The sequence below is a fragment of the Macaca nemestrina genome, chromosome 5 (genome assembly GCF_043159975.1).
Source record: "Macaca nemestrina isolate mMacNem1 chromosome 5, mMacNem.hap1, whole genome shotgun sequence".
NCBI classification, from domain to species: Eukaryota; Metazoa; Chordata; class Mammalia; order Primates; family Cercopithecidae; genus Macaca; species Macaca nemestrina.
The window spans coordinates 89,797,962-89,809,555 of NC_092129.1; the positions used below are offsets into that span (position 1 = coordinate 89,797,962).

The 11,594-nt window shown below is 36.4% G+C and overlaps 1 protein-coding gene across 2 annotated transcripts in view; it reads right to left on the reverse strand.

Moving 5' to 3' along the window:
* The window catches only part of LOC105498566 (UFM1 specific ligase 1), a 33,320-nt gene extending 25,033 nt beyond the window's left edge, over window positions 1-8,287 (reverse strand). The window contains exons 1-6 of one of the 2 annotated variants that reach the window (XM_011770710.2): window positions 8,153-8,287; window positions 6,815-6,960; window positions 5,697-5,725; window positions 4,701-4,798; window positions 3,669-3,783; window positions 1,458-1,588 (exon numbers count right to left, since the gene is read on the reverse strand). In XM_011770710.2, coding sequence (XP_011769012.2) covers window positions 1,458-1,588; window positions 3,669-3,783; window positions 4,701-4,798; window positions 5,697-5,725; window positions 6,815-6,960; window positions 8,153-8,229 — 596 coding nt within the window. In that variant the 5' untranslated portion in view covers window positions 8,230-8,287. Of the gene's footprint in view, window positions 1-1,457; window positions 1,589-3,668; window positions 3,784-4,700; window positions 4,799-5,696; window positions 5,726-6,814; window positions 6,961-7,363; window positions 7,385-8,152 lie in introns of those variants that run through there. The other variant, XM_011770712.3, reaches the window with a different exon arrangement.
* Between the last annotated feature and the right edge of the window lie 3,307 nt (window positions 8,288-11,594).

Below are 11,594 nucleotides of genomic sequence, written 5' to 3' on the forward strand. Positions count from 1 at the left end.
ATTACAATAATGAGTAAAATATAAAGGGGATCCAAGGACTAGATGGTAGTAATCAATCAATGTTAGTTTGCTGTTTTTGATGACTATATTATAGCTATATAGGATGATGCCCCTTTCCATAGGAAATACAGATTGTAGTATCTGTGGTGACAGAACATCATGTCAGCAACTCCCTCTCAAACTGGTCAGAAAAAATAGTTCTCCTGCACAGAGGAAGGGAGGGAGGAAATCATTTCATTAGAATACAACCTCTCCTTCTAACCTTCTCCCTTTTGTACCCTAGTGCCTTACATGCATTAGGTGCTCAACAAATGCTTGTTGATTGGTTGAATGACAAAAAGAGAAATCACTGTGGCTGCCATGTGAAATCACCTAAGATGACAGCACAGAACTGGGAAGAAAAGATGGCGTGAAACAACACTTTAAAGGATTGTGAAAGAAAGAGCTAGAGAAGGTAACTTAGAAGATGCAGCCAAAAGAGATAAGAAGAAATTTAAAGTGTTATGTTTAAAAAAAAGAGAATATTTCAAGAAGGAAGTTGTAACTGGAGTTAAATGCTGCTGTAAAGCCAAATAAACAGAAAGTATCCATTAGACTTACAGATATTGAGACATGAGTGCTATATATGTAGTAGAAGCTAGATAGGTGGGTTAAGAAGTGACAGAAGGTAACTGAGACACTGAATGTAGATTTCAACTATCCAGAAGGTTCACTTTAAGGGAGGGAACAAACAGCATGATAGATGATATAGAATAAAGGGGTTCAGAGAGATTTGTTTTAAAATGGGAGACTTTTGGACATACTTAAATGCTGGTAGGGCATATAGCCACTGAGATGAAGTTGATGACACAGGACAGAGGAGATAATTAAGAATATAGATTTTCTGAATTCTATGCTGGAGTCTGTTACACAGATTCAAATATTTCAGAAATTTTTATTTTAGAAAAGTCAGTAACTTTGAAAGTAACATTGTTATTCATTACAATTATAGAATGCTATAAAGTAAAAAATGTTATAAAATTCTCTAGCCCCATATGATGCCCAAAGAAGTTAGGTGACTGACTTATCTGCTCAAGGTCATGTGCCTATTCTGTGATAAAGCTATGAACCAAATTCTTCTGACTTTAAATTGCATGTTCTTTCCATGATTCAAGGGTGACACTTATATACTGATCTGGGCAGCAGTTTTTAAACTGCATTCTGCAGAAGTGTATATGGGGTCACAAGGGTGGTGAAGGTAGGGAGAGGAAGGAGATGCGGACTGGAGAGAGAGGCTGCATTCTAGAACTCTGGAATCTCAATTTCTATTTTACAAAAACTGCCCTTTAATCTGTTTAATAAACTGGGGTCCTAAATGAGACTTTATTAAAACAAAGAAAAAGATTCAGCTGCTGGGAAAAAAATGCAAACTATGATCAAAGAAATGTGAAAATATATATTCTTTAAAATATACTTACCGGGTAATGGCACTGAATAGTCCACGGATACGTGCTTTATGTCGAGCTACAAAAGCTTCTGTAAAAATTACTCCTCTATTATCAAGATCAATATGTCCACTGATAATTCTACCAAGTCGCTGAGTTAGTGCCTGTGGGTAAAGATGTAAATTTTTATTAATTTAAAAGAAAATAATTACACATATGCATTTGCATAGTTATACTCAAGTCATGCTGCATGCTGAGGTATCAATCATGTGACCGAGAAATTTCAACAAGCATAAATTATAAGATATATCAACTAAAGTAAAGATTCAGTATCTAGAAAAGTTCACTATCTCATAGCAGAGCCAAGAAATGAGTCAAATTGCTTGCTTACATGTTAAAAGGTTGAGCTGTCATATTAGCTCTTGTTAATGAGGGCTATTTCTAATATAAAATAAAAATGACTATCAATATGATGATGATTTGATATGATGGTTTCTAGATATGGGCAGCCTCCAATATACAGAGAGCCAAGACATACAAATGGGTCTTGGAGAAGACCCTTTCTGGAGCTTCTAATACTAACAGAAGTATAAGTGTTATTCCAGATTCTGCAGCATAGGGAAACGTAAGACCTCAAAAGTTATTCTCTCTAATGCAAATTTATGCCTGTCCAGAAGATCTATGGCAGATGATCTGATTTCTTGGTAACCTTCTTTCAAGTTCAGCAGAATTTTCTCCACAGCTATACTACGACTGGCATCAGGTACATCAGAAATAAGTTTGGACATATTTCACATTCTAAGTTAAATCTACTCAAGTCAGCTCAGTTCAAATTTTTATGATATAGAAAAATGTTTTTCAAACAACTTAATGAGCTTTTAGAATACTGCTATATTCAGAATGGAACTGAAAAATATTAAAAACTAGATACGTTACTAAAATGTATTCAGAAACAGTTTTATAAGAAATCATTTGGATTTGAGCTGGATACTTTAAAGAAGTATTTTAAAAATACATTTTTTGTCCTGTGATTAACATATGTTTGCTCATGTAAAATAGAACTTCAGCTCCTGAAATACTATATAAAACAGATCTATACTATAAATGGTATTTTAAATGGAGTTAGGGAAGCTCATTTTCTTAATATGAGCAAGTAAATCTGCTTGTATTATAAATTAATCTCATGCAATTATGGTTTGGCAAATTTTGCAAGTTAGAATTTCTCAAAGTGATAGATACCTAAAGAGAGATTTGGATTTTCCCTTGTTTCAGTAAATATAAAACAGGACTAGCATTATTTAGTTTCTCCATTGTGTTAGATATTTCACTAGATTTCAATGAAGCCTATAAAAAAGACAGTATTTCCTGTTTTACAGATACGTAATGTGAAGCATAAAAGAGATGAAATGATTTTCCTAATGTCAAATAAGAAGTGGTACAGACAGTATTCAAATCAAGGTCTTTTAAAAATCTCAAAAGCTTATGTCCTTTCCGCTCTACCAAATGAATTTCTATGATTCTAAAAAAACAAACAAAAAAAAACAGAAAAAAAGTAAACAAGAAAATAGCCTATGTTTTCAGGCAGCATTGTTATTACACATAAGATATTTGAGTACTGACACAAATACCTAAAGTTAAGAGAATGTCAGATTCCTTGGTTCTTCTTCCCATCATTCTGACAGTTTAGAAGAGGATAAATGGTGAAATCAAAAGATGTTGGCACTACTGACATTTGGAACAAAAAAACTCTTTGTTGGGGGGATGTCCTGTACACTGTAGGATGTTTAGCAGCATCCCTGACCTTTACTCACAAGATGCCAGTAGTACCCCCCATAAATTATTATCTCTATCAATTATTTCTTGAAATTTAACTGGGCAATCAGAAATTTAATTGTCTGGTTACAGTTTCTATATAGCTGGTATCAAAAGCATTAAATAAATCCATGCACTTATTATACAATTGCTAATTGCATCAAAGCAGCCCTAGAGCTTAGTCTATAAATTAGTTTTAGGATGTCTCTCGGTTCAGGAAGATTACAATCATTTTTAAAGTGTCTCCTCAGAACCATTAATGTACAAGAAGCACCCCACAAATATACTGCTACAACATATATCAAGTCAGACACCTGCAATAAATCAACTGATGGTAAGGAAGTCTCGTTTTTTTCCCCTTCCATTCAAAGTCTTTGTTTAAAATCCTTTGGTAAAAAGACATATTGTATTATTAGGAAAAAAAATACATACCTGTGTCAGAAAGTTTCCAGGAAGATCATAGGTTTTACACAGTTCTGATATGGTGACCTGACCACTTTCTTGCAATTTATCATTTACCTCTTCTGCCAACCGATCCAAGTAATTCCTAATAGTGAAAAAAAGAAAAGAATAGAAAAAAGAATTAGGAATTTTTTTCTGTTGACTCGTTTTATGTTTAATTTCCGTTGAAATGAAGTATGCCCCAAAAGTAATGAAATGTGTGTGTACATGAACACCACTCATCACTCATATTTTAAAAAATATTTTTTTCTCATTAGTGTGGCTAAATGTAAGGTTAATGAAACAATAAATTTTTTTTTCTTTTTTTTTTGGCATCAAGGTCTCACTCTGTCACCCAGGTTGGAGTGCTATGGCATGATTATGGCTTACAGCAGCCTTGACCTCCTGGGCTCAAGCAATCCTCCTACCTCGGCCTCCTGAGTAGCTGGGACTATAGGTGCGAGTCATCACATCTGGCTAATTTTTTAATTAGTAAACTTAATTAGTGAAATGGGGTTTTGCCATGTTGCCAGGTTGGCATGCTGGGATTTTTTTAAGTGGAGACTTGTATTCGATTTCCATTAACATTTTTGGAACAAATTTGCTTTCAGAGTTAAGATTACATGGGAAAGAATGTAAAAGTTATGTTTTACATTTTCTTCTTAAGAAAAACATAGAAGTCTATATTATTTCTAAGTATTCCATACAATAACACTAATTTTTTTTTTTTTTTTTTTAATTTGAGACAGGATCTTTGCTGTTACGTAGGCTGGTCTCAAATTCCTGGTCAAGTAATCCTCCAGCCTCCGCCTTCTGAGTAGCTGGGATTACAGGTACATGCCACCACATGTGGCTTAAGCACTTACTCTTAAAGTGAAATAAACCTTACCATGAAAATTAGCACCGTAAGAGTTCTAAATGAAATGTCTAACTGGCCATAATTGGCCTAAATTTAAACACTATTAAAAAAAAAAGAAAGAAAATCAACGAAGTGCTCCTAAATTTGTACTTTATTATACTTACTCATCTATCAGTTGTCCCAACACTAACTGAACATGTTTTTCTGATTTAATAATGTCACCAATTCTATTTTCAATATGAATCAGGTCCACATTAATTACCTGGAAAATAAACACAAATTCTATTAGTGATAAGTTTGCATTGTTTCTTAAGTTTGACAATATACACTTAGAACTATATTTTTAAAGAAATTGCTGGCCAGGCATGGTGACTCATGCCTAGATCCCAGCACTTTGGGAGGATGAGGCGGGAGGATCCCTTCAGTTCAAGAGTTTGAGACCAGCCTGGGCAACACAGGGAGACCCCCATCTCAAAAAAAAAAAAAAAAAAAAAAAGAAAGAAAAAGAAAGAAATTGCTTATTCTTAAATTTTGAATCAATCTGAAATAATACAAAAAGCATTGGCCAAATAAAAAATTAGAGGTGCATTGCTTATTTATTTTTAGTTCTAAAGAATTACACTGTCACTTGCTAGTAAGTTTATATAAAGCAGTAAATTACATATTTATATAACAGACAGCATTTTACAGAAAATTTTCTGGCTTCTTGTTTATAGTGTACCTTGGTAATGACATATATATTTGTATTTTTTGAAAGTAGCTTCTGCTTTTAAAAATATTTCTCTATTAGTTTCATATACTAAAAACATATAAACCTGAAACTGGTGATTTTTCTCCCAAAATTACATAAACTTACATAAGATGATAACTATGACTTCATTTGGTAAAAAATTAATAATAAGAAAGCCAACTGGGGAAGAGTTGGCCAACTCTTTAATAAGGCCAACTTACTAAATAATTTCAATAAATCAAAATTTATTAAATCATTTCAATGTATCAGAACTTATTAAATCAATTCAGTGTATCAGTGAGACTTACATAACTATTTCTTTACAAACACTATACAAAATATGATACCAGCATTAGTGAATACTTGAACAAATTCACAGTATCAAAAAATTGAGAAATTAAAGCAAAAATTTTATAAATTTAAAACTTACCTGTTGTAGATCAACAATGTTTACTCGACCTTTGAAGAAAAGACATCCATTTATTTTAAATGACATATGAGTACACACCAACCCAAAGCTATAAATTCTAACATTTAAGTTTTGGTCAAAGTCCTTCTGCATAGAACAGAAAGCCAGAATAATTAATGTCTTCAAACACACACCATGAGCTGATGGCTGAGTAAGTCTTCATGGCTGAAGCCACAAGCAATAATTTACTTTCCAAAATTTTTTTTTTTTAAATAACATCAGGCCAATTATGAGCACCAACTGGCACACAAATTGGCTATATCTATGGATATATTCATTTCTCTTCACAACTCAGAATTTATCTACTGTGATCAAAGAGATATTGACAGCTAAATTAAGATGAACTTTTTTCAATTATTTGATACTAAACGTTAGGTTTCTACATATCAGCATAAGAATATCTGTTAAGAATTTCAAATTATAACTCATATTTTAAAGGGACTGTGAAAGAAAATTGATAAAAAAAAAAAAAAAAAAAAAAAACAAAGACCAATGTTACCCTCTGATAATATGAAGAGATGCTTTCATAGTTAATTCTATTTTAATCAAATAGTATTCAAATATGCCTGGTACTCTGTTCAAATTTTAAGAAGACAAAGGAAACTAACTTTGTGTGTGCTTTTAATAGTATTTCATACAATATGATTGGTGTAGTACCACACTGGATTGAGTTATCTAATTTGTAAGTATAAGTAAGCCTTAAAAAGAAATACAGCCTTGATTTTCAAAAACCTATAATCCTGTAAGATACTGTCTCCCTTCACAATTACCACCTAATAACAGGCAGCTGAATACCCTTCCCTGAGTCATGCAATAAATTAAGGAATTGTAAAAAGAAACAATTCACATATAGTACACATAACTCAAAATGATAAACTATTTTGTTAAGTGATAACATTTGAGTTCATTTAAATTATATGACCATGTTTACATGAACCCCCAAAACATTAAGCCTGATTATCAACAATTGAAAAGGATATCTTATAATCTATAATTTAGTATGCAATGACATGTTTACAGGTTTTTGTTTTGCCCCTTCCAAAAATTCAAGAAAAAAAAACCACTAAAGAATTACCTACCACCTCGGACATGTAGCTCATCTCTCATTTCCTTACTAATTTGGGCTGGAGTAATATATTCCTTTCCATCGAGTGTATGAACTACTTCTAGCTGTTTCTGAGCAATCAACTTATTAACAATCTCAATGCAGTTTCGCTCGGACAACCTGAGGGAAAGAAAAACAGTTAAGTTTCAAAAGTCCACTTGATACACTGGTGCTCAAAACTAACATAGGCTTTTAAAAAGTTTGTGTAGTCACTAATTTCTACATCACAAAATCTATGTTTTTCACTAACTGATTCAATGTTAAAAAAAAAACTTTCAGAGTAAGTAGGTTTACATATGCTTAAATCATTTATTTAATTGGTACACATCATCCTATCACAAATTTCAAGTCTGTTGTCTCTTACAGGCCTGCTTCCAATCTTCAAATCTGAATAGAAAATTGAAGACATTTGCTGAGGTAGGAAAAAAGAAAAAAGAAAAAACAAACAAAAAGAATGCCCTACTTTAATTTCCAGTTTAATCAGAATTTTCTTTTAAATTAAGTGCATAATTGCCTCACTTACACACATGGTCTACAAGCAGGCAGGGGATGTGGCCTAATGAAATCATAACTGCTACTGTTAAGTTACCCATGCAGTTACGAGTTTGCTATCAGTGGTAGAAAATACAGCATAAGGCGATTGCTGTCTTCCGGCTCAAAATAAAACATCGCAGGTAGGAAGTGGTCAAAGAATAGAAAGGCTTCTATTAGCGTTATTTTAAAAAAGCAGAGTTAGGCTGCTCTGGACACATCCTCCAAAGGTTAGTGGGCTGGTAGAAAATGTCAGTGACCTGAAGGACAGATGGGGTCATGGGTCTAGCCCTAGGTCTGTTACGAGAGATAAAAAGGCAAAAAGTTTTAAGGGTCAACATACTATTTGCCAACTACTGTACTGGGGTCGGGGGGCGGGGCGGGGAGGGGAGGAATTAGCCTCTTCTTTGGAGCTCATTCTAGATCAGGAAGTGTGTAACAGCCAAGATGTCACAGTGATTTGATGGCTGGTGGGTGAGGGAGGGTCAGAGGAACTCTCAATAAAGGCAGCTCGAAATCACCTGCCCCGTCCATGGTGGGGCGGGGCGCGCCAGCGTCTCGCTGAGGCTGGGGGGCTCCAGGGCGTCCTAGGCTGCGGACTTGCCCGCCAAGCGTTGGACTTAGAACTGCGATCCAGGCTCGGGGCGGAGGGAGGAGGAGGGAATGGTGACAAGCAGTGAGAAGATCCGGGATGCAGGGCCGCGGGTCTAAAGTCCCAGATACAGGCGTGTCAGCCCACGGCCTAATTTGGGCTCCACAAAAGAGAGGGAGGGTCAGGCACCTCTGCGTGGCCTCGGCGAACTGCGCCCGCTGGAAGTCGGCCGCCAACCGCCTAATCTCTTCCCAGGCGTCCGCCATCACGGCCTGACTCGCAGTAGACGCGGAGGAACTGCAGACACGTCAGCCGACAGGCGGTGGGAGGAAAAGAAAGGCGGAACGGGCCGCGCAGAGGGACAAGAGGCTCCGCCCCAGACGCAGACACACCAAACGTTTGCGCCGCCCGAGGTGCGGAGGCGCGCCGAAGTGCTTTGGTGCTGTCGCGGCGCTGGGGATTCTTCCCGGCTGGTGGGGCCGCGGCGGTTAGGTGGGTGGTGCGCAGCTAGGTGGGTGGCTGAGGGGGTCGTGGGCAGGATGCAGGGCTCAGTAAAGTTCAGTGTCAGAAGTTTGTTTTCACTACCCCTAATATTTCCGTAGAGTAATAGTTGTAGTAACTACTATGTTTTTTTTCTTCTGTCCGCCATTTGTTTTGGGGGAGGGTGCGGAGGGATAAGCCTGGGCAAAGACTGGCACCTCTCTTCTCTAGCTGTTAACTCTTAAGAATTCCTTTTTGTATAGGCTTTCGTGTTAATTTTTACATGCACCCAGACGTGTGCCTTTTGGGAGATACATGGGAGACACTACAGAAAGTAATTACTTTTTTTTTTTTGCAGAGTGAATAAATTCGCATGTCATAAAGGCTGTATAATTGCTTTCCTGTGGAGTTCTAGAGTCTTTCCTAGTTCTTATTTTGATGATTAGCTTCATCAAACAATGAGGAATATAAACATAAGCGCGCATGGCTATCAAGGAAACAGGGGAAGCAAAGAGAACATGTATCCTGCTTCCTTGTTGAGTATTTACTCAGGTGTACCTTTCTCTTTTATATCTGTGAATGGAAAATCTTGGGACTCCAAAATCACTAAGCTAAAGGGAAAAGTCAAACTGGGAACTGCTTAGGGCAAATGGGCCTCCCATTCTATTGAAAGTCACCCTTCTGCTCACTAAGATAAATGCAAGTCTTATTTCCTCCTTTGGAAAGGCTCATCAGGGAATGCAACTGTCTCTTACCTACCTATGACATGGAACCCTCCTCCCCACTTGGAGTCCTCCTGCCTTTCCAGCTCAAACCAATGTTTGTCTTACATGTATTGATTGCTGTCCCATGTCTCCCTAAAATGTAAATAAACTTTCTGAGTTGATTGGGACCTGGCTTAGATATTTGGAGTTCCTATGTCTTACTCTTTACTATTTAAAAAATATTGTTCCAGTTAGAAAGAATAATTTCAACTATTTGATAGCACAACAGCGTGACTGTAGTTGTCAGAGGCGTTTGAACAAGAGCAACTCCATCTTGAGGGGCTGGGTAAAATAAGACTGAAACCTACTGGGCTGCATTCCCAGGAGGTTAGGCATTCTTAGTCACAGGGTGAGATAGGAGGTCCGCAGGGAGAAAATACAGGTCATAAAGACCTTGCTGATAAAACAGGTATCCACCTTTTTATTTATTTATTTATTTTTTGGTGTATCCACCAAAAACCAAGATGGTGAAGAGAGTGACCTCTGGTCATCTTCACTGCTCATTATATGCTAATTATAACTCATTAGCATCTTAAAAGACACTCCCACAAGTGTCATGACAGTGCACAGATGCCATGGCAACATATGGAAGTTACCTTATATGGGTCTAAAAAGGGGAGGAACCCTCAGCGCTGGGAATTGCCCACACCTTTCCTTGGAAAACTTGTGAATAATCTCCACCTTGTTTAGCATGTAATCAAGAAATAAGTGTAGGTATCTTTAGGCCAGCAGCTCAGGCCGTTGCTCTGCCTATGGAATAGCCATTCTTTCATTTCTTTGCTTAATAAACTTGCTTCACTTTATGGATTTGCTTTCAATTTTTTGTTGTGCAAAATCCAAAAACCTTCTCTTGGAGTCTGGATCGGGACGCCTTTCCGGAAGCATAGTCACTAATAATTCAATTGTACATTTTAAAAAACAAAGTACAAATGGATTGTAACACGAAGGAAATGCTTGAGGTAAGGGATGTTACATTTACCTTGATGTGATAATTACATGCTGTATGCCTGTATCAAAATATTTCATGTACTCCGTAAATATATACACCTACTATGTAGCCACAAAAATTAAAAACTAAAATAAAAATAAAAATATTCCTTTTAATCATATATTGATAGAGTTGGTAAAGGGGAGCTATTTCAATTTCTTTTCCATCTAAGTACATTACTGTGGGCAACTCAAATCCAATGCCATAAACGTATTTGTCTATTAAATTCCCCAGCTTTATTTAAAAGACAGGTCACTCAGTCATAAAACATTTCACTAAGTACTGCTAGAAAATGACAATGGCTACCTGATTATGGACCAAGAGGGAAAACACCAGAAGTCAAAGAGGTAGTTTGGAAGATGGTGGGTAGTGTGGTTCCAGAGAGAATCAAACTTCAAAACAAGCAGAAACGTTCATTCCTAAAACACATTTATTAATTCTCTATCAGATGCCATGGAGCACAATGCGGATAAGGAAGATATGGTCTGGCCGTAACCATTTAGAAATCTAATGAAGCAGATTAAAAAGATAAGTACTTAGAATAAAAGTGTAAAAATTCTAACAGTAGGGGAAGTTTAGGGCAGTATGTGACCACTTGGCAGCCAAACTTCTGGCTTCCAATATAAGACTCTCACAATCAGACGAGCCTACTTTCTGGCAACATCTCTGCTGCTGCACAACACATGGAGAATAGTCTTCTGTATCCTAGCCTCACAAAGCCCTTTCAGGACCCCCTGTCTTTACTAGAATGCCTGTCCACTTCCTCATGCCCCCCAACCCTCGTCCCTCCATATTATTTTGTAACATATTTCTTCATGGTGTCCCAGCTTAAAAGTCTTCAATGAAACCTTGAAACCTTATTCTATATGTTGTGTTTCCACAATTCTTTCTTTAGATGACTTTAATAGCAAGAATTGTAGTTTATATTGTAGTTTATTAACTTATTTACTGCATCTCTCAATATTCTGAGCTCCTAAAGGAACTCCTGAAAGTTCTTCAGCACTTAGCATGACAACTAGTACATAGTACCTGTTGTATTCTGTGAATGTCCTTTATATGAGTAAGTCAGTGTAAATGTTTTGGTGCAGCAGTATACTTTGGCACAATAGTACTATGTTAATGCTACTAACATGTACATTTATTCCTAAGAAAGGAAACCATAAGAATAATTGATGGTTATATTTTCTAGAGACTAGGCTTGTTTCATCCCATGTGTACTCAATAGATGTATGAAGCTATTTAAATGTAAATTAATAAATATTAAATAAAATTGATAATGCGGTCCTTCAGTTGCACTAGGCACATTTCAGATTCTCAGTAGTCATGTGTACCTCATGGCTATCATATGGGATAGTTTAGAAAAACATCTTCATCTTCACTGAAAGTTTTATTGTACAGC